Genomic DNA, 22,697 nt, shown 5'->3' on the forward strand with positions numbered 1-22,697 from the left:
AAACACTTGTCTGTGTATTTGCAGGTCTAATTCTAGCTTATTCTGTTCCATTGGTTTATTTGTCCTTTTGCCAATTCCACACTATCATTAATACTGTAGCTTTATAGTAGGTCTTGAAGCCAGGTGGTATGATTCCTCTGGTTTTTTTCAAAATTGTTTTGGCCATTCTAGATCCTTTGCATTTCCATATAAATTTTACAGTCAGTTTATTTGTAGGAATTATTTTAAGTATTCTGGATACTAATCCTTCATCAGGATCCTTCATCAAAAAATCTGCTGACTAATATTTTCAATATGGAGTTTTAATAATTCATGAGTCTGAGCTTCTATTTATTTAGTCTTGAATTTCACCATTGTTTTATAGTTTTCAATGTAGGGTCATGGATAACTTTTGTTAAGTTTCCCTAAGTATTTTATGTTTCTGGGTGCTATTTTAAAATGTATTATGTTTTTCATTTCATTTTCCAATATACTGTTAGTATATAAAAATGCAGTTCGTTTTTGTCCTACTCTATTGCTGAGTTGATTTATTGCTTGTAGTTTAAGATTTTTTTTTTTATTGTACACAATGGCATCATGTGTGAATAAAGACAGCTTGCTTGCTTTCTTTCCAATCTGAATGCCTTTTATTTATTTTACTTGTCTTTTTGTACTGCCAAGACCTCCAATAATATGTTGAATGGAAGTGGTGATATTGGGCATCTTGCCTTATTCTGCATCTTAAGGGGAAAAGCATTTATTATTCACTGTAAAGTATGATGTTAGCTGAAGATTGTTTGTAGGTGCCTTTTATATTGAGGAAGTTTTTGTCTCTTCCTAGTTTTAATCATAAGTAGATGTTGACTTTTGAAAAAAAAAGACTTGTCAGCATCTATTGAAATGATCATTAAATATTTTTCTCTAATTTGTTAATGGGTGAATTGCATTGAATTTTCTAAGTTAAACTAACCTTGCTTTTCTGAGATAAACTCTACTTGGTAGTGATGTATTAACTTCATTGGATATTGCTGTATTTTTTTTGCTAATATTTGGTTGAGGGTATTTGTGTTTGTGACAGATATTGTATGTTATGCTCTTTTTTTGTAATGTCTTCGTCTGATTTTGATATCAGGGTTATGGTGGCTTCAGAGAGTTGAGAACTTTTCCATCTGGCTCTGTTATTTCAAAGTGTCTGTGTGGTTTCTTCCTTAAGTGTTTGGGAGAATTTACCTGTGAAGCCTAGTGGGTTTTTTTGTGGGAAGTTTAAAAATTACAGATTCAATTTATTTAGTATGTAAAGTAATATCCAGATTTCCTAGTTTTGTGTGTTAGTTTTGATAAATTGGTTTTCAAGGAATTTGTTTATTTCCTCTAAGCTTTTGACTTTATTGGAATAAATTTCTTCATAATACCTCTTATTTTCAAAGAGGATCTGTAGTGATACCTCTTTTTTAATGCTTGGTACTGAAGTTTTTCATTTTTTTCTCAATAAGTCTTGCCTAGAACTTTATCAGTTTTATTAATTTTTTCAGATGACCCATATTGTCCATATTATATTTCATTGTTTTTTGCTTTTATTTTTATTTCCTTTGGATTTTGGTTTTCTTTTAAACATTTCTTAAGATGGAAGCATTGATTTTCCATTTTATTTTGAATGTAGACATATAAATCTATAGATTTCCTTCTAAAACAGCTTTAGCTTGCATCCCACAAATTTTGATGTGTAGTGTTTTCATTGTAATTCAGCTCCAGAAAATTAAAAAAAGTTTTATGTGATTAGGACATAGGTGTTGAATTTTTAGTCAGGTGTTGTCTAGAAAGAGGATTTATTGATTGATTGATTGATTGATTGGCTGCATTGGGTTTCCGTTGCTGCGCGTTGGTTTTTCTCTAGTTGGGGCGAGCGGGGGCTTCTCTTTGTTGCCGTGCACGGGCCTCTCATTGCGGTGGCTTCTCTTGTTGTGGAGCGCGGGCTGTAGGCACGCGGACTTCAGTAGTTGTGGCTCGCGGGCTCTAGAGCGTAGGCTCAGTAGTTGCGGCGCACGGGCTTAGTTGCTCCTTGGCATGTGGGATCTTGCCGGACCAGGGCTCGAACCCGTGTCCCCTGCATTCGCAGGCGGATTCTTAACCACTGCGCCACCAGGTAAGTCCCTAGAAAGATGTTTTAAAGATTGCAAATCGGGCTTCCCAATGCAGCCAAAAATAAATAAAATAAAATAAATTTATATAAAAAAAAATCCAAATGGATAGGGATTTTCTATGTGCAATATTATTATTGTTTTTCTACTTTAATTCTCTTTTGGTTAGATAACATACTCTGTATTTTATCAATGAGTTGAAGTTTACTAGACTTGTTTCATTGTCCCAAATGTGGTCTATTTAGTAAATGACCCATGTGCACATGAGAACAGTGATTTTTCTGCTGTTGTAGTGTTCTTGAAATGTCGGTTAGATCAAGCTGGTTGTTGTTGCTCAGATCTTCTGTATTGTTTTGATTTTTGATATTGTTCTATCAGTGACTAAACCAGGGATGTTAAAATCTCTAACTTTGATGAAGCTGTGCCTGTTTTCCTTTGATTTTGTAATTTTTGTTTCCTATATTGATTATTTGAGATCTTTTGCTTTTTTGTGTCTGCACGTTTATGATTATGTCTTCTTGAAGTGACCCTTTTATCATTATGAAATGTCTCTCTGTTTCTGGTAATAATCTTTATCTCGAAATCTACCTTGTGATATTAATATAGCCACACTAAAAAAAGAAAATATATATAGCCACGCTAGCTTTCTTATGCTCAGTGTTTACTTGGCATATTTTTTTTCACTTTTTATTTTATATTGAAGAATAGTTGATTAACAGTGCTGTGTTAGTTTCAGGTGTACATATTTTTTTTCCATCCTTTTTCTTTTAACTCTTTGTGTCTTTACGTTTCAACTTTGCTTTTCATAAACAGCATATAATTGAGTCCTGCTCTTAAAAAATCCAGTGTATTAGCCTTTGCATCTTAATCAGGGTTTTAGTTAATGTGTATATAGTATAGTTGTGGATATGTATGGGTTTAAGCCCACCATCTTGGTTTTGTTTTCTGTTTGTTCTGTTTGCTCTGTGTTCCTCTGTTCCTCCTTTGCTGCCTTCTTTTGAATGAATTGAGTCTTTTTTAGTGTTCTGTTTTATCTCCTCTATGATTTATCTCCTCTGTATGATTTTTAGTTATGCCTCTTTGTATGTGCATTTTTTAGTAGTTGTCCTACAGAGTATAAGGTGCATTTTTAAATTACCATATTTTTACCTTTTCATAAACAATATAAACTTACAACAGTAGACTTCCAATTACCACCCTTTTGCCCTCTGTGCCCTTGTTTTATAGACTTTAATTCTACATACACTGTGAGCCCAACAATACGTTACTAGTTTTACTTTATGAAATTAATAATCAGTACTCTTTTAAAAAATTAAATGTTTTATTTACATATATATGGGTGTGTGTGTGTGTGGTTTCATGTCTTTTATTTTTAAAATATTTATTTATTTATTTAGTTTTGCTGCACCTGGTCTTAGTTGTGGCATGCAGTATCTTTTTTCTTTAGTTGCAGCATGTGGGCTCTTAGTTGCGGCCTGTGGACTCTTAGCTGTGGCATGCATGCAGGATCTAGTTCCCAGACCAGGGATCGAACCCGGGCCACCTGCATTGGGAACGCAGAGTCTTACCCACTGGACCACCAGGGAAGTTCGTCATGTCTTTTAATATCAAATATTTATCCATCCTGATTTTCTTCATTCTTTTCTGCAGAACTAAGTTTCTATCTTGTGCTATTTCCCTTAAGTTCCTTAGGCTAATTTAATTTGAGCATTTCTTGTAATGCAGATCTGCTGGAGAATTCTTTCATGTTTTGTCTGCCTGAAAATGTCTTTATTTTACCTTCATTTTTGATGGATGTAGAACTCTGGATTGATAGTTTTCTTTTTCCCCCAGCACTTCTAAGAAGTCATTTCTGTTTTCTTAAGGTTCCATTTTTTTTTTTTCTCATGACAGGTCATCTATCTTTCTTACTGTTCTGTTGTATGTCATCTCTTTCTTTTTTTAAAAAATTTATTTTATTTTATTTATTTATTTTTGGCTGTGTTGGGTCTTCGTTTCTGTGCGAGGGCTTTCTCTAGTTGCGGCAAGCGGGGGCCACTCCTCATTGCGGTGCACGGGCCTCTCACTATCGTGGCTTCTCTTGTTGTGGAGCACAGGCTCCAGAGGTGTAGCCTCAGTAGTTGTGGCTTACGGGCCTAGTTGCTCCACGGCATGTGGGATCTTCCCAGACCAGGGCTCGAACCCGTGTCCCCTGCATTAGCAGGCAGATTTCTCAACCACGGTGCCACCAGGGAAGCCCTGTCATCTCTTTCTTTTGCTGCTTTCAAAATTTTCTTTTTATGAGGTGCCTAAATGGGGTTTTCTTTGTTTTATCTTGCTTGGGGTTCATTGAAGTTCTCGGATATGGGAGTTGATAATTCTTCTCAGTTTCAGAAAATTTTAGCCATTATCTCCTCATATGCTTCTTTTGCCCCCTTTTCTCTTTCTTCACGTTCTGGAACTCTAACTGCATTATGTTAGATCATTTGATAATGGTTTCAGTTACACCTGCAGGATTTTAATTTACCGAGGTGGCTGAGTGATGTCATGTAGAGGCTAATGCCATTGGAAGAGAATTTTATTCCTTACACTTTCCAAGAGAAGAGGGCACACCATGCCACATAGGGCCATGTGGGGAAACACCAGGTTTTGGTCAGGAGTCAGGAAGGAGTGAATGGAAATCCTAGACTAGAGCTTTTACTGGGGTGTCTGTAAGGCAGAGAAGGGGAGAAAGCATACGATTAGCTACTCTGAGTAATGTTGGTGAGCTCTAGGCTGTAGGTGTGGTTTTCAGTTGTCTGGTATCTGGCCTGGGGGTGATTTTAGGGCAGGGGAAATATTGGCTGGGCGTGTGAGTTAGATAAAGGGGGCGGTTGGGGATATAGACTTGGGTTTGGTTGCTTTGCATGTGGAACGTGTGTTCCTGAACTCTTCATCATTGTTATTTTATTTTTCATTTCTTGCATATCCATTTGTGTCTTTTTAATAGTTTCCATCTCTTTGCTGAAATTCCCATCAGTTTATGTGTGTTGGCCCCCTTTTGCCATGGATCCTTTAACATATTTACTGTTGTTTTTAGGTTTCAGTTCCCCTCCCCCTGCCCCTCTCCCAGCCATACCTGGGCTATTTCTGGGTCTGGTTCTCTTGACTACTTCCTGTCTTGATGTTGGGTTACATTTCTTTGCTTCTTTGCATGCCTTGTAATTTTCTGGTTGAACACCAGGGATTGTAAGAGAGCAGTAGAGACTAAGGTAAGTAATATTCATATCTGGTAAAGGACATGCCCATTTTTCCATCAGGCTGCTAATGTGTAGGGCTGTCAGGTCAGTTGGCGGTTGAGCTGAGATTGGGCATTGTTGTTACTTTAGTTAGATTCTGTTAGTCATGGGCTTCCTGTGATTTGAGGATGCTATCTGAACCCTCTCCGGAAGCTCTCCCACCCTGTCCCTCAGTCTTAGCGGACACACCTCTTTCAGCTCTGCCCTCAGACTGCCCCTGAGCACCTGGGAAACACCGTGGGAAGGAGTGAGAGGGTGGGTTCACATTCTCTTCGTGTCTGTGTCTTCTAAGGATTTAAACCATCACACCAGCTCATACTCTACCTTTAAAACTTTGTTAAAATCCTGTTTTCCTCATCTCTGATGGCTTCCTCTTTGTCCTGCTGCTTCACAAAGGTTGAAAACAGCTGTATGTGCACATATGCCTTCTCTCCAAGAAAGGACTTGTTACTTTCTGCATTTTAGTTAACTAGGAATTTTTTGCATTTTCAGTTCTCATATGGTTCTTCACTTTACTTTACCTACTTGCTGTGCCGTGCGGCATGTGGGATCTTAGTTCCCCAACCAGGGATGCAACCCACGTCCCTGTGTTGGAAGCATGGAGTCTTAACCACTGGACCACCAGGGAAGTCCCATCAGATGGTTGTTTAACATAAAGCAAAACAAAACTGTGATTTTATAGGTTCTCCATCTTGTTCATGTTCTTAAGGTGAGAATGATGTTGTCTTAACAACTTCTACACAGCTGTTCTCTAATGATTAATGGGTTGAATTCACTTTTACTGGAGAAAACAATCCTCCTTGTGACTATATCATTGCTTACTTGCTCTATTTGAAACACCTTTTTAGTGGACAGAAGAAAGAAGTTGTTATAAAGTCTTCCCCCTTAGTAAAATCAGGTAACATGCTTTAATTATCTCAGGAGAAAATGTATGTATTTAAAAAATTTTCCAGCAACCCTTATGAGAAGCTAATTATGACTGCTACATTTCTAAAACTTTTAAAAGTGTTTTGCTTGGATTTGGCACTTTCCCCTTAGAGTATAATTTAGTGCAGGACTTGTAATGTGCTGGGGTTTTTTTCCCCCTCTTCCTTTTCAACATTCCTCTTAGAAAAGCATTAGAATATTCCCGATTTGTTACCATCATAAATTTTGGTAGCTGCTGCTTAGTTTTTTCTCTTAATTTCTCCATTTACAATAATATCAATTGACATCTCATAAATGTCTTGTGAATGTTTCTCTCTGCTCATGTATATTTTCTTAATATACGGGCTCATTGATCTGCCATGTAGAATCTAAGGAAAATGCATGTCTTCCATGTGCTTCGATAGCACTATAAAAAATGCAGTTGAAAGAGAATTAATAGATAAGGGGTCAAACATAGAATACAGATAGATACTAGTTTCCTAAAACTGTTTCTCACGCATCTGCCTTGGGTAGTGTCTGATGCGTAATAGTCCATACTGTTTTGAATGAATGAATGAAAAGAGATTGAGGTGCTGATTTAAGAATAAGAACCTGTTTAACCTGTTTCTTCAGATTTCAGTTCTCAACCTTGTGCTCTACAGATAATAATTTTGGTTTTAAGTAAGGACAGACTGTCCCGGCCAGGTGCTCTCTTTTGTCTGGTCCACTTTTCCTTCGTGAAGTTTATCCCATTGCCTTTGTATGCCAGGAATCCGCTTTGCCTTGCTATGCATGCAGGATTATCCAGAGTTTAGCACAGTGTGTGATACACAGCTCGTACCCGATGTTAGTTTGGTCGAGATGATTATTTGATGAAGGAAAAGAGGAGGCGCTGTCCTCAGCTGGACCCGTGTAACGCATTGCAGCAGTATCTGCTCCAAGAACCCCAAATTAGAACGTTCTCCATCCTGGTTCTAGCTTCTGGGGAGTCGCTAATGTTTTTCCCTTAGCTTCTCCGTGAAATGAAAAAGAGATAATTGCTATTTCTTTCTTTATGTAAATGTGAATAATCCAGCACATTGTTATAAAATTTTCTGTTCTTCACTAGCCTCTTGGTCACCATGTTGTTCTATATGTCCATTAAATCTTATTAATAAAACATGTCTTTGTTTCAAAAACCAGAGAATTTTTATGGTTTAAGGATGAGATGCTATTAATACTGTAGTTTAAAATGTGTCCTTAAGTCTCAGTTTGGCTTAATGATTTCCTAGCAACTGATTATTAAAAAAGGGGAAGAAACTTGAGAAATTTAAAATCGTTGAAACGTGTTTTAGCACACGATGTTTTATTTAGAGGTAGGGGCTTATAGTGGATGGCTGTGGGCAGCGTGTGTGGTAGGATGGGGCCCAGCTTTCTGTAATACTGGTGACTGATCCCTTTAAGTAACATGTGGCAAGTGTGAAGTGTTCCGAGGAATCACTACAGTGTGATGAATTAATTCTCCAAACTGGAATTGTTGTGTTACTGTGTTATTATTTGTCAAAATGGGAACAGAAATAGAATTCTTTCCTTGTAGGTGATAGATTGCTACTGAATCTCTTATCTTTCAGCAGGTTGATTTGTTTGTTCTCTGCCGTATCCCTTAAAGGTCTAGGGGGCTCAAGTCTGAGGCATCATGCCTCGGAGGCAAGGAGTAGAATAACGCTTTAGTTTTTATGCCACATTGGATTTCTATCCAGTTGTAATATGGCTGTTTCATCTGAAGCCTGACAATTGCTTTTGTCCTCACTTTACTATCTGTAATTCTAGTTCATGACTCTTCATCATTCAGTACTTTTGTCTTGTCTTCCAAGTTATCAGAACCGGTCATTATTTCTCTTATCTGCTGCTCTATGTACAACTTAGTTAAGAGTATCCAACCAGGGACTTCCCTGGTGGTCCAGTGGTAAAGAATCCACCTTCCAATGCAGGGGATGTGGGTTCGATCCCTGGTTGGGGAACTAAGATCTCATATACTGCGGGGCAGCTAAGCCAGCATGCCACAACTTTTGAGCTCGCGTGCCTCAACTAGGGAGAGAAAACCCACACGCCACAACTAGAGAGAGAAAACCCGCACACCACAACTACAGAGAAACCCGTGTGCCTCAATGAAGATTCCGCGTGCCACAACTAAGACCCGACGCAGCCAAAAAAAAAAAAAAAGGAAAATAAATAAATAAAATAAATGAATATTGAAAAAAAAAGAATATCCAACCATATACTGGTAGTAAATATTATCTCCCTTTGAGTATGAATGGAAAACCTTAGGGGGAAAACAAAAGGAAACTAGAAAGCACAGGAAATTTCATCAGGTTCGGTGTCTGATTTTGAGTATTATAAGTACAGTAAGTCCTTATTTGCTACAGTTGTTTTTGGCTCTCACCGAATCCCTTAACTAGTTATTGACGTTATATTGGAAATGATCTGTCTTTTATTCTTTATTCTTGAAGTGACAGCTTTCTTACTCATTATTTTGTTGCCCATAGTATGTAGTAGCACCTCATGACTATTTCTCAGGTCCATTCATTTGTTTTTCCTTCATTTTGGTCACTCTGTCTTATCCTCTGAGTCTTCTAACGAATCTTTGCACCCACCCCTCTTCAGTCTGTTTTCCGCCCAGCAGCAGCCAGTGTTCATGTACACCTTTAATCTGATCATGTTAACCCCCTACTAAAAACTTTCAGTGACATTTAGGATAAGCAAACCCTTAGCATGGCCAAGGAGGCCCTTTGTGGCGGGACCCTGAGCTGCATCTCCAGCTTTCCATCATGTTGCTGGTCCAGCTGGTTTGTAGGACCCGTGATGAGGCTGATCCCAGCTCCAAGAAAGTGCGCTCTTTCCTCCTAGGTGCCTCTTTGGTCTAGGGGACGACTGTGGCCCTATTGCTCCTGCATGGCTCATTTATCCATAAAGCCTCAGATTAAATGTCGCTTCCCCAGGGATGCCTACCTTCCAGGGTTAGGCCAGGCTTTCCTTTTCTAAGTCCATAGCACCTTGAAATCCTGAAGTTGCCCAAAGAGACTGGCAGCGGAATTAGCTCACCGACAAGTCTCCTAGACCACAATGGTTTAGCATATTTGAAACTGAAAGCTTTTATATGTGGACACGCACCTCCTGATGTCCTGCTCACTTCTTCTTTTCCTTCTAGGTAGCTGGTTTCACCCATTTACACTTATCTGACTCCCGGGCAGCGCTCTGTGTACTTGTAACTCATTGATTATTTGTAATTTGTTTACCTTTTGCTTTCTGTGCTAGATAGTCAGCCCTTTGTGGGCTGTGCGCTCAGCCCAGTGCCTAGCAGGTAGTGAGATATTTAGTAATTCCTGACCCTCTGGTACAAGACCTAAAGCACAACGGATAATCGTTCAATGGTCGTTGAACTGAATGTTTGTAAACCCCGTGTTTGTATTCCCGTGACAGACTTTGCCATTTTTAACCTGGGGTCCCGTTTTCTCTGCTGGTTTTGCCATTCCTGGATTAGAAAAGCTGTTAACTTTCTGTTATATATTTGCTGTGGCCTCTTACTGTCCATTTTATACTTTAGTTCACTTAGTTACATATTAAGTGTTTGAATTCATTCCATATACTTTTGGGAGAGGTCTTTAGCTGTTTCTTCTCCTTTACAAGAATGGAGCAGTCCTGCAGACCTGAGACCCCTGTGTGTAAATATTGTTTTATCACTTAACCGATGTAAAGAAAAACATGCCTGCCATCTGAAGTTTTCCCTCACAATTTTAATTAACTCCCCTGAGCCCAGTGTGGGTTACTAAGAATAAGGGCCAAAATCTTCACGTCCCATTCGAGGCACTTCTTAAAACAGCCTGGTTTTCTGGGCATCTTGCCTCGATTCTTGCTCCAGAAGGATGCTGTGCATAGAAGAGCAAGAGGAGGTGGAATCTTGGTTGCGAGCTCCGTAGTGCCAAGGTGATGGCAGAGCCGGGCCAACGCTGAAATGTTTAGGGTAGACAGTAAAGAGCCATTTTGCTGTTCAGCAGTGGGGTTGGGGGATTACAAGTGATTTTTTTTTCCCACAAAATTCATAGTCTGGAGAAAATGGTTGAAGACAAGAGACTATCAGTTGCAGCTATAGTTACTTGGTAGTGAACTTGAAGCACATAACTTCTCAGGCTTTATAACCATCACGTGGGGAGAAAGCCTGATGCCTGTGGGTGTGAACATTGGGGGCATCGCATATTTGTATTTGGCATGATGCTTTTGGAGTATTGCATGCTTTATAGTACTTTATAAAAATTGTAGCGATTATTGAATTGCACTTGATTCTAGCTGCTTGCTTTACTTGTAAGAGATTACCCAATACTTGAAAATGAGGTGAAGTACTGTTACAGGAGTGTTAACTTTAAAAAGTATATTCAGTATCAAAGGAGAATGAATGTTTACTTTCCATTTCAACCATCTATTTTCATTTCCAGTTGTCTATGGTTTGGAATATTCTACCTTTTCATCCCTTGCCAGAAAGGTTCATTTTTAATACTTTTGATCAAATATACAAAATTTGTTTCATTGGAGAAACCACCACAGTTTAAGAGGAATTATTAATGGCTTTTCTACCTAGGACTCCTTCCCAATATGAAGAGTTTTCTGGCAGACTATCTAAATGTCCAAATAAACTGAACTGAGAAAGATTGGCATTTGGCCCTGAGGACCAACCCAGAGCTCTAAGAAAATACAGAGGAAACACCCTAAACGGTTAACAGTGCTGTCTTCTTGGAAGTAGAATTGGGATGGGGTGAAAGATGATTTTCTGCTTTCACTCTGCCCATGCCTGGGTAACAATAAACATGTATCTCTTTTATAAATAAAATTTAATCATTACTACCACCCCACACCTATTAGAATGGCTACTTTCAAAAAAAAAAAAAAGAGAAAGAGAGAGAAAATTACAAGTGTTGGTGAAGATATGGAGAAATTGGAACCCTGTGCATTGTTAGTGGAAATGAACAACATTAAAAAAAAAAAAATTACATTTGACCCCTCTTGTGAGACAAAACTATTTCTCCCTACTCACAGAACACTTCTGTACTCAGAATGGTGTGGGTTTCTCTGCACTAAGCAATTCTCCAATTCTCTGTGGAGACCAAGTGTCCTATGATTGAACTTAGTTTTGACACTAAGTAAAGTTCATGAAGACCCAACAGATCCAGGGCTCAAGACTGCCCCCTACCGCTTCAGATGCCAGTCACAAGTCCACTTTGTCAACTTTGCTTTTGGTTATAAATCAGGCATTCCCATGACCCTGTCCTTGAGTTTGATAATTTGCTAGAATGCCTCACAGAACTCTGGAAAACAGTTTACTTACTGTTGCTGATTTATTACAAAGGATATTTTAATGGGAACAGACGAAGAGATTCATGAAGCCATATGTAGGGCAAAGTATGGAGGAAGGGGCTTGGAGCTCCCATGTCTTCTTTAGGTGCTCTCCCTCTAGCATCTTCATGGGCTCATCAGCCTGCAAGCTCTCTGAACCCCAGGGATTTTTTTTTTTGTTTTGTTTTGTTTTGTTTTTTTTTTAAACATCTTTATTGAAGTATAATTGCCTTACAATGGTGTGTTAGCTTCTGCTTTATAACAAAGTTAATCAGTTATACATATACAATATGTTCCCATATCTCTTCCCTCTTGCATCTCCCTCCCTCCCACCCTCCCCATCCCACCCCTCTAGGTGGTCACAAAGCACCGAGCTGATCTCCCTGTGCTATGCGGCTGCTTCCCACTAGCTATCTATTTTACATTTGGTAGTGTATATATGTCCATGACACTCTCTCACCCTGTCACATCTCACCCCACCCCCTCCCCATATCCTCAAGTCCATTCTCTAGTAGGTCTGTGTCTTTATTCCCATCTTGCCACTAGGTTCTTCATGGCTTTTTTTTTCCCTTAGATTCCGTATATATGTGTTAGCATACTGTATTTGTTTTTCTCTTTCTGACTTACTTCACTCTGTATGACAGACTCTAACTCCATCCACCTCATTACAAATACCTCCATTTCATTTCTTTTTATGGCTGAGTAATATTCCATTGTATATATGTGCCACATCTTCTTTATCCATTCATCTGTCGATGGACATTTAGGTTGCTTCCATGTCCTGGCTATTGTAAATAGTGCTGCAATGAATATTTTGGTACATGACTCTTTTTGAACTATGGTTTTCTCAGGGTATATGCCCAGTAGTGGGATTGCTGGATCGTATGGTAGTTCTATTTGTAGTTTTTTAAGGAAACTCCATACTGTTCTCCATAGTGGCTGTATCAATTTACATTCCCACCAACAGTGCAAGAGAGTTCCCTTTCCTCCACACCCTCTCCAGCATTTATTGTTTCTAGATTTTTTGATGATGGCCATTCTGACCGGTGTGAGATGATATCTCATTGTAGTTTTGATTTGCATTTCTCTAATGATTAATGATGTTGAGCATTCTTTCATGTGTCTGTAGGCCATCTGTATATCTTCTTTGGAGAAATGTCTATTTAGGTCTTCTGCCCATTTTTGGATTGGGTTGTTCGTTTTTTTGTTATTGAGCTGCATGAGCTGCTTGTAAATCTTGGAGATTAATCCTTTGTCAGTTGCTTCATTTGCAAATATTTTCTCCCATTCTGATGGTTGTCTTTTGGTCTTGTTTATGGTTTCCTTTGCTGTGCAAAAGCTTTTAAGTTTCATTAGGTCCCATTTGTTTATTTGTGTTCTTATTTCCATTTCTCTGGGAGCTGGGTCAAAAAGAATCTTGCTGTGATGTATGTCATAGAGTGTTCTGCCTATGTTTTCCTCTAAGAGTTTGATAGTGTCTGGTCTTACACTTAGGTCTTTAATCCATTTTGAGTTTATTTTTGTGCATGGTGTCAGGGAGTGTTCTAATTTCATACTTTTACATGTATCTGTCCAATTTTCCCAGCACCACTTATTGAAGAGGCTGTCTTTTCTCCACTGTATATGCTTGCCTCCTTTATCAAAGATAAGGTGACCATATGTGCGTGGGTTTATCTCTGGGCTTTCTATCCTGTTCCATTGATCTATATTTCTGTTTTTGTGCCAGTACCAACCTGTCTTGATTACTGTAGCTTTGTAGTATAGTCTGAAGTCAGGGAGCCTGATTCCTCCAGCTCCATTTTTCGTTCTCAAGATTGCTTTGGCTATTCGGGGTCTTTTGTGTTTCCATACAAATTGTGAAATTTTTTGTTCTAGTTCTGTGAAAAATGCCATTGGTAGTTTGATAGGGATTGCATTGAATCTGTAGATTGCTTTGGGTAGTAGAGTCATTTTCACAATGTTGATTCTTCCAATCCAGGAACATGGTATATCTTTCCATCTATTTGTATCATCTTTAATTTCTTTCATCAGTGTCTTATAATTTTCTGCATACAGGTCTTTTGTCTCCTTAGGTAGGTTTATTCCTAGATATTTTATTCTTTTTGTTGCAATGGTAAACGGGAGTGTTTTCTTAATTTCACTTTCAGATTTTTCGTCATTAGTGTATAGAAATGCAAGAGATTTCTGTGCATTAATTTTGTATCCTGCTACTTTACCAAATTCATTGATTAGCTCTAGGAGTTTTCTGGTAGCATCTTTAGGATTCTCTATGAATAGTATCATGTCATCTGCAAATAGTGACAGCTTTACTTCTTCTTTTCCGATTTGGATTCCTTTTATTTCTTTGTCTTCTCTGATTGCTGTGGCTAACACTTCCAAAACTATGTTGAATAATAGTGGTGAGAGTGGGCAACCTTGTCTTGTTCCTGATCTTAGTGGAAATGGTTTCAGTTTTTCACCATTGAGGACAATGTTGGCTGTGGGTTTGTCATATATGGCCTTTATTATGTTGAGGAAATTTCCCTCTATGCCTACTTTCTGCAGGGCTTTTATCATAAATGGGTGTTGAATTTTGTCGAAAGCTTTCTCTGCATCTATTGAGATGATCATATGGTTTTTCTCCTTCAATTTGTTAATATGGTGTATCACATTGATTGATTTACGTATATTGAAGAATCCTTGCATTCCTGGGATAAACCCCACTTGATCATGGTGTATGATCCTTTTAATGTGCTGTTGGATTCTGTTTGCGAGTATTTTGTTGAGGATTTTTGCATCTATGTTCATCAGTGATATTGGCCTGTAGTTTTCTTTCTTTGTGACATCTTGGTCTGGTTTTGGTATCAGGGTAATGGTGGCCTCGTAGAATGAGTTTGGGAGTGTTCCTCCCTCTGCAATATTTTGGAAGAGTTTGAGAAGAATAGGTGTTAGCTCTTCTCTAAATGTTTGATAGAATTCACCTGTGAAGCCATCTGGTCCTGGGCTTTTGTTTGTTGGAAGATTTTTAATCACAGTTTCAATTTCAGTGCTTGTGATTGGTCTGTTCATATTTTCTATTTCTTCCTGGTTCAGTCTCGGCAGTTTGTGCATTTCTAAGAATCTGTCCATTTCTTCCAGGTTGTCCATTTTATTGGCGTAGAGTTGCTTGTAGTAATCTCTCATGATCTTTTGTATTTCTGCAGTGTCAGTGGTTACTTCTCCTTTTTCATTTCTAATTCTATTGATTTGAGTCTTCTCCCTTTTTCTCTTGATGAGTCTGGCTAATGGTTTATCAAATTTGTTTATCTTCTCAAAGAACCAGCTTTTAGTTTTATTGATTTTTGCTATTGTTTCCTTCATTTCTTTTTCATTTATTTCTGACCTGATCTTTATGATTTCTTTCCTTCTGCTAGCTTTGGGGTTTTTTAGTTCTTCTTTCTCTAATTGCTTTAGGTGAAAGGTTAGGTTGTTTATTCGAGATGTTTCCTGTTTCTTGAGGTAGGCTTGTATTGCTATAAACTTCCCTCTTAGCACTGCTTTTGCTGCGTCCCATAGGTTTTGGGTCGTTGTATCTCCATTGTCATTTGTTTCTAGGTATTTTTTGATTTCCCCTTTGATTTCTTCAGTGATCACTTCGTTATTAAGTAGTGTATTGTGTAGCCTCCATGTGTTTATATTTTTTACACGTCTTTTCCTGTAATTGATATCTAGTCTCATAGCATTGTGGTCGGAAAAGATACTTGATACGATTTCAATTTTCTTAAATTTACCAAGGCTTGATTTGTGACCCAAGATATGATCTATCCTGGAGAATGTTCCATGCGCACTTGAGAAAAATGTGTATTCTGTTGTTTTTGGGTGGAATGTCCTATAAATATCAATTAAGTCCATCTTGTTTAATGTATCATTTAAAGCTTGTGTTTCCTTATTTATTTTCATTTTGGATGATCTGTCCTTTGGTGAAAGTGGGGTGTTAAAGTCCCCTACTATGATTGTGTTGCTGTCGATTTCCCCTTTTATGGCTGTTAGTATTTGCCTTATGTATTGAGGTGCTCCTATGTTGGGTGCATAAATATTTACAATTGTTATACCTTCCTCTTGGATCGATCCCTTGATCATTATATAGTGTCCTTCTTTGTCTCTTATAATATTCTTTATTTTAAAGTCTATTTTGTCTGATATGAGAATTGCTACTCCAGCTTTCTTTTGATTTCCATTTGCATGGAATATCTTTTTCCATCCCCTCACTTTCAGTCTGTATGTGTCTCTAGGTCTGAAGTGGGTCTCTTGTAGACAGCATATATATGGGTCTTGTTTTTGTATCCATTCAGCCAGTCTGTGTCTTTTGGTGGGAGCATTTAATCCATTTACATTCAAGGTAATTATCGATATATATGTTCCTAGTCCCATTTTCTTAAATGTTTTGGGTTTGTTATTGTAGGTGTTTTCCTTCTCTTGTGTTTCTTGCCTAGAGAAGTTCCTTTAGCATTTGTTGTAAAGCTGGTTTGGTGGTGCTGAACTCTCTCAGCTTTTGCTTGTCTGTAAAGGTTTTAATTTCTCCATCACATCTGAATGACATCCTTGCTGGGTAGATTAACCTTGGTTGTAGGTTTTTCTCCTTCATGACTTTAAGTATATCCTGCCACTCCCTTCTGGCTTGCAGAGTTTCTGCTGAAAGATCAGATGTTAACCTTATGGGGATTCCCTTGTGTGTTATTTGTTGTTTTTCCCTTGCTGCTTTTAATATGTTTTCTTTATATTTAATTTTTGACAGTTTGATTAATATGTGTCTTGGCGTGTTTCTCCTTGGGTTTATCCTGTATGGGACTCTCTGTGCTTCCTGGACTTGATTAACTATTTCCTTTCCCATATTAGGGAAGTTTTCAACTATAATCTCTTCAAATATTTTCTCAGTCCCTTTCTTTTTCTCTTCTTCTTCTGGGACCCCTATAATTCGAATGTTGGTGTGTTTAATGTTGTCCCAGAGGTCTCTGAGACTGTCCTCAGTTCTTTTCATTCTTTTTTCTTTATCCTGCTCTGCAGTAGTTATTTCCACCATTTTATCTTCCAGGTCACTTATCCTTTCTTCTGCCTCAGTTATTCTGCTATTGATCCCATCTAGAGTATTTTTAATTTCATTTATTGTGTTTTTCATCATTGCTTGGTTCCTCTTTAGTTCTTCTACGTCCTTGTTAAATGTTTCTTGCATTTTGTCTATTCTATTTCCAAGATTTTGGATCATCCTTACTATCATTATTCTGAATTCTTTTTCAGGTAGACTACCTATTTCCTCTTCATTTGATAGGTCTGGTGTGATTTGACCCTGCTCCTTCATCTGCTGTGTGTTTTTCTGTCGTCTCATTTTGCTTATCTTACTGTGTTTGGGGTCTCCTTTTCACAGGCTGCAGGTTCGTAGTTCCCGTTGTTTTTGGTATCTGTCCCCAGTGGGTAAGGTTGGTTCAGTGGGTTGTGTAGGCTTCCTGGTGGAGGGGACTATTGCCTGTGTTCTGGTGGATGAGGTTGAATCTTGTCTTTCTGGTGGGCACGTCCACGTCTGGTGGTGTGTTTTGGGGTGTCTGTGGCCTTATGATTTTAGGCAGCCTCCCTGCTAATGGATGGGGCTGTGTTCCTGTCTTGCTAGTTGTTTGGCATAGGGTGTCCAGCACTGTAGCTTGCTGGTCGTTGAGTGAAGCTGGGTCTTGATGTTGAGATGGAGATCTCTGAGAGATTTTTGCCGTTTGGTATTACGTGGAGCTAGTAGGTCTCTTGTGGACCAGTGTCCTGAAGTTGGCTCTCCCACCTCAGAGGCACAGCCCTGATGCCTGGCTGGAGCACCAAGAGCCTTTCATCCACACAGCTCAGAATATAAGGGAGAAAAAAATAGAAAGAAAAAAAGAGGATAAAATAAAATAAAATAAAGCTATTATAATAAAAAATAAGAAAAAAAATTATTAAGAGTAAATGTATTCAGAAAAATTTTTTTTTAATTTTTAAAAATAGGTTTATTAATTTTTTATAGTAAAAAATAAGAAAAAAAATTTTTTAAGAAAAAAAATTTTTAATTTTTTAAAATAAAAAAGTATGAAAAAACTTATTAAAATTTTTTTTAATTTCTAAAAATAGAAAATACGGAAAAAATTATTAAGAAAACATATATTAGGAAAAAAAAATTTTTTATGTAAAAAAAAAAAAAAATGGACGGACCTAACCCTAGGACTGATGGTGAAAGCAAAGCTATACAGACAAAATCTCACCCAGAAGCATACACATATACACTCACAAAAAAAGGAAAAGGGGAAATTAATATATCCTGCTCCTAAAGTCCACCTTTTGAATTTGGGATGATTCGTTGTCTGTTCAGGTATTCAACAGATGCAGGCACATCAAGTTGTTTGTGGAGCTTTAATCTGCTGCTTCCAAGGCTGCTGGGAGAGATTTCCCTTTCTCTTCTTTGTTCGTACAGCTCCCAGCGTTCAGCTTTGGATTTGGACCCGCCTCTGCATGTACGTCGCCTGAGGGCGTCTGTTCCCCACCCAGACAGAATGGGGTTAAAGGAGCAGCTGCATCGGGGGCTCTGGCTCACTCAGGCCGGGGGAGGGAGTGGTACGGAGGAGGCGGGGCGAGCCTGCGGCGTCAGAGGCGTCGTGACGTCGTGACATTGCAGCAGCCTGAGGCGCGCTGTGTGTTCTCCCGGGGAAGTTGTCCCCGGATCACGGGAGCCTGGCAGTGGTGAGCTGCCCTGGCTCCCGGGAGGGGCAGTGTGGAGAGTGACCTGTGCTCGCACACAGGCTTCTTGGTGGTGGCAGCAGCAGCCTTAGCGTTTCCTACCAGTCTCTGGGGTCCGCGCTGATGGCCGCGGCTCGCGCCCGTCTCTGGGGTCCGCGCTGTTAGCCGCGGCTCACGCCCGCCTCTGGAGTTCGTCTAGGCGGCGCTCTGAATCCCCTCTCCTTGCGCGCCGCAAAACAAAGAGGCTAGAAAGAGTCTCTTGCCTCTTCGGCGGCTGCAGACCTCCTCTCCGGCTCCCTCCCAGCTCGCCGCGGCACGCCAACCCCTTCAGGCTGTGTTCACGCCGCCAACCCCAGTCCTCTCCCTGCGATCCGACCGAAGCCCGCGCCTCAGCTCCCAGCCCCGCCTGCCCCAGCGGGTGAGCAGACAAGCCTCTCGGGCTGGTGAGCGCTGCTCGGCGCTGAGCCTCTGTGCGGGAATCTCTCCGTTTTTCCCCCTGCGCCCCTGTTGCTGTGGGATCTGCGCTGATAGCCGCGGCTTGCACCCGTCTCTGGATTTTGTTTAGGCAGCGCTCTGAATCCCCTCTCCTTGCGCGCCGCGAGACAAAGAGGCAAGAAAAAGTCTCTTGCCTCTTCGGCAGCTGCAGACTTTTTCCTGGACTCCCTCCCGGCTAGCACCAAAGCCCGAGCCTCAGCTCCTAGCCCCCGCCCACCCCGGCGGGTGAGCAGACAAGCCTCTCGGGCTGGTGAGTGCTGGTTGGCGCCGAGCCTCTGTGCGGGAGTCTCTCCGCTTTGCCCTCCGCACCCCTGTGGCTGCGCTCTCGTCCGTGGCTCCGAAGCTTCCCCCCTCTGCCACCCGCACTCTCTGCCCGCAAAGGGGCTTCCTAGTGCCTGGAAACCTTTCCTCCTTCACGGCTCCCTCCCACTGGCGCAGGTCCCGTCCCTATTCTTTTGTCTCTGTTATTTCTTTTTTCTTTTACCCTACCCAAGTACGTGGGGATTTTCTTGCCTTTTGGGAGGTCTGACGTCTTCTGCCAGCGTTCAGTGGGTGTTCTGTAGGAGCAGTTCCACGTGTAGATGTATTTCTACTGTATCTATGGGAAGGAAGGTGATCTCCGCGTCTTACTCTTCCACCATCTTGCCCCCTATTTCAACCCCAGGGATTTTTGTGGAGGCTTCATTGTGCAGGAATGATTGATTAAATCGTTGGCCATTGGTGTTTGAAGTCAATTTCCAGCCCTACCCCACTCCTGGGAGGTGTATGGGTGGGGTGGAGCTGAAAGTTCTAATCCTCAATCACGTGGTTGGTTCCCTTGGCAACCGGCCCTCATCCTGAGACTTTCCAGGAGCCCCCCAGTCCCGTCAGCTCATTAGTATACAAAATGACACATCATTGCAGAGATTCTAAGGGTTTTAGGAGCTGTGTGCCAGGAAATAGGGTCAGAGACCAGACATACATTTATTATGTCATGCTGGACAACTCCACTTGTGGGTATATACCCAAAAGAATTGGAAGCAGGGTCTCAAGGAGATATTTGTACACCTATGTTGATAGCAGCATTGTTTACAGTAGCCATGTGGAAACAAGCCACATGTCCATTGATGGATGAATGGATAAGCAAAATGTGGTCTGTACATACAGTGGAATTCTGTTCAGCCTTAAAAAGGAAGGAAATTCTGACGCAGGCTATAGCATGGATGAAAATGGAGGATACTTTACTAAGTGAAATAAGCAAATCACAAAAAAGGCAAATACTGTATGAGTCCACTTCTAAGAGTTACCTAGAATAATCAAATTCACAGAGACAGAAGGAAGAAGGGTGGTTGTCAGGGGCTGTGAGGAGGGGAAATGGGGACTTTTTCATGGGTACAGAGTTTTAGTTTTACAAGATGAAGAGTTCTGGAGACTGGACTCAACACTGCTCAACTGTGTAGTTAAAAATGGTGAAGATGGTATATTTTATGTTCTGTGTATTTTATCACAATTGAAAATTTAAAAGAAACAATCACCACAATGAAAAATTAGAAAGTAGAAAAGGAGGTTTGTTTTTAGCAGCCAAGGGGTAACCTGATCTGTTCCTGGTGTCTTGCAGGCCTGGAGTTTCTTTGACCATGCAGGCGTTTTCGGAAGAAGAGAGGAAGCAGTGGTTGGAAGCTCTGGGTGGAAAAGAAGCTGTAAGAATAACCAATGGTTGAGTTTTATTTCAAATCCTGTAGAGTTGGCTTGTGTTCGTTTTCATGTTGTTTTTGCTTTATAGTATTTGAAAAAAGTTCCCTGCTGAAACTGGTGTCTGAATTCCTCTTGGAAGCATTCGGTATTCTACAAATTTGGCTTGAGGTAGCAGGGGCACACATGAGACTGGTATATCGTTAGTTTTTATTTTTGATTTTTCTTGACTTTGCTGCTAGGATTTGCTTTGCTTGAGGAACTCATCTGAATCCTCAATTTCTTTTTTCCTACCTGTGACAGTACTTTGGGTGATGAACACAATAAATGCTTGCAATTTGATCTCAGTGGAGATGGAACAGTAAATATGAGGCTGTGCAGGCAATATTAGAAGTGACTGCTGTACTTATTTTGCATCATTTGCCAATTTATGGTTCAGCCTAATGATTCACAGGGTGCAATATTATGTAGCCGTAGTGAATGGGCCTCTGTATTCAGATTGGTTTGAGGAATAAATTAAAGGCAGTGATAGAGAGCCAGAGGCACAGGAATTCAGTCAGTTTGCCACCTTATTCAAGCACTACCTTCCTCTCAGTGGACTGGTGGCATTTGGGAGCTGAGAATTGGATAGCTCATCTGTTGAATGGGGGACTTAGTGAGGATGATTATAGAAAACACCGTAGAACCAATTTTAATCAACTCCGCTTACAGTCTTATGACTCTGAACAAACCGCCAGTGCAGGTACCAGGTGGGCTTACCTGGAGAGCATTTGCCATTTCAGCAGGATTTAAAATAAAAAGAGGAAAGAGCATGATTTGCAAAGTGGAAGAGGGGTCATATGTAGTAAAAAGAGAGGTGTCAGGATAGAGCTTATGAAACGGGCAAAATATATTGTTATCTGATGGTAGTAGGGAGCACACTGAGAGCGTAGGAAATAAGGCAGAGAGGCTGGGCAGCAACGCGTGTGGCAATCTTGATGTGGTGTTTGAGAAATGGAAGCCCAAATTACATCTTTTAAAAATACATCCTATATAGGAGAATGTATCATTCTTGGAGGAAAAAGGCAGTGATTGGAATTGTGTATCATTTTCTTATGCTTGATCTACATTTAGCCTCCGTGGTTTTATTTCTATTTACTCTTAATTTGTCCTTGAAAATTTTAGCTGGGAGTCAGGAGTACTTCCAGCATTGACAGTTGCTGAGATCCAAAACAGGTTGTCCTAATTCTCTCTAGTAAAGGCAAGGCAGTGACTGGGACTTGTTCCCCCAGAGATTCAAGAAGTTCTTTGGAAAGTGAGTTTGCTTATTTGCATAGTAAAATGATCCCATGACTAAGTCATGAAGAAATAAGTCTATTGCCAAAGGCAGTGTAACCTTGAAGACGTATAAGCTCTCCTTTAGAGTGAAAAAGCCAAGTAATTAATTCGAGATATACAGACAAAGGCAAGTATGTAGAAAGAAAATAAATATTCAGCTATGTGTTTACAAGAGGTCACTTAAGGCACTGTGTATTTTTTCCAGGTGATGTATGTGCCTTGCAAATAACGGGACAGCGCAGAATTCTCAGAGGCAGCCTGGGATCATCACCTTGATATTTCAGATGTGGTTATTAAAATTATGGGCAGGAGTCGTGTGTTTCTTAAGTAAACAGCAGATTTTAGAAATAGTGATGAAAAAAATGAGCTTACTGATTAGAATGCAGCCATTCGTTTGAGCATTTCAAATTTACATGAACTTTCAGTCCTGGCCCCTTCATCTTATTTTTGCTACTTTGGCAATATCTCAGTGAGAGACAAAGGAGACCCAGAGTGCTCCTTTTTGTTACCTATCTTTGCATGATAGGTGATTTACCAATGTCAGTGTATTTTTTGTACAGTCCCTAGGTGTGCCTACTGGAATCACTTTTATTGATTTGCTAAAAATATTGTTTCCCCCTTTTCTCTTTTATTAGCTGTTCCCTAGTTTCAATAGAGCCATCATCCCAAGACCAGAAGGAAGTAAGTGCTAATTTATAAAAATGACTGTTGTCTCCCTTTCTCATGAGTTATTTTGTTTTTATTACTGATGTCAAACAGTTGCTGGGTGCTTACTCTCTGTACCCTGTCTGTGTTAGTTCTCTAAGTAGTAGATGTCTTATTCATTGAGGACCTCCTCAGATTTTCCTGGACAGCTGTAACCCTC

At 39.9% G+C, this 22,697-nt stretch overlaps 1 protein-coding gene across 8 annotated transcripts in view; it reads left to right on the plus strand.

Moving 5' to 3' along the window:
* Positions 1-22,697, plus strand: part of ARHGAP10 (Rho GTPase activating protein 10) — a 335,488-nt gene that overhangs the window by 154,364 nt on the left and 158,427 nt on the right. For all 8 annotated transcript variants that reach the window (XR_014243606.1, XR_014243607.1, XM_082388998.1 and 5 more), the window contains 2 exons: positions 20,442-20,523; positions 22,468-22,513. Coding sequence is in view for 6 of the 8 variants with exons in the window: in XM_082388998.1 (XP_082245124.1) it covers positions 20,442-20,523; positions 22,468-22,513 (128 nt within the window). In the remaining 2 variants the exon portion in view is untranslated. The remainder of the gene's footprint in view (positions 1-20,441; positions 20,524-22,467; positions 22,514-22,697) is intronic.

The sequence above is a fragment of the Balaenoptera borealis genome (genome assembly GCF_965194805.1).
Source record: "Balaenoptera borealis genome assembly, chromosome: 4".
Taxonomy (NCBI): Eukaryota; Metazoa; Chordata; class Mammalia; order Artiodactyla; family Balaenopteridae; genus Balaenoptera; species Balaenoptera borealis.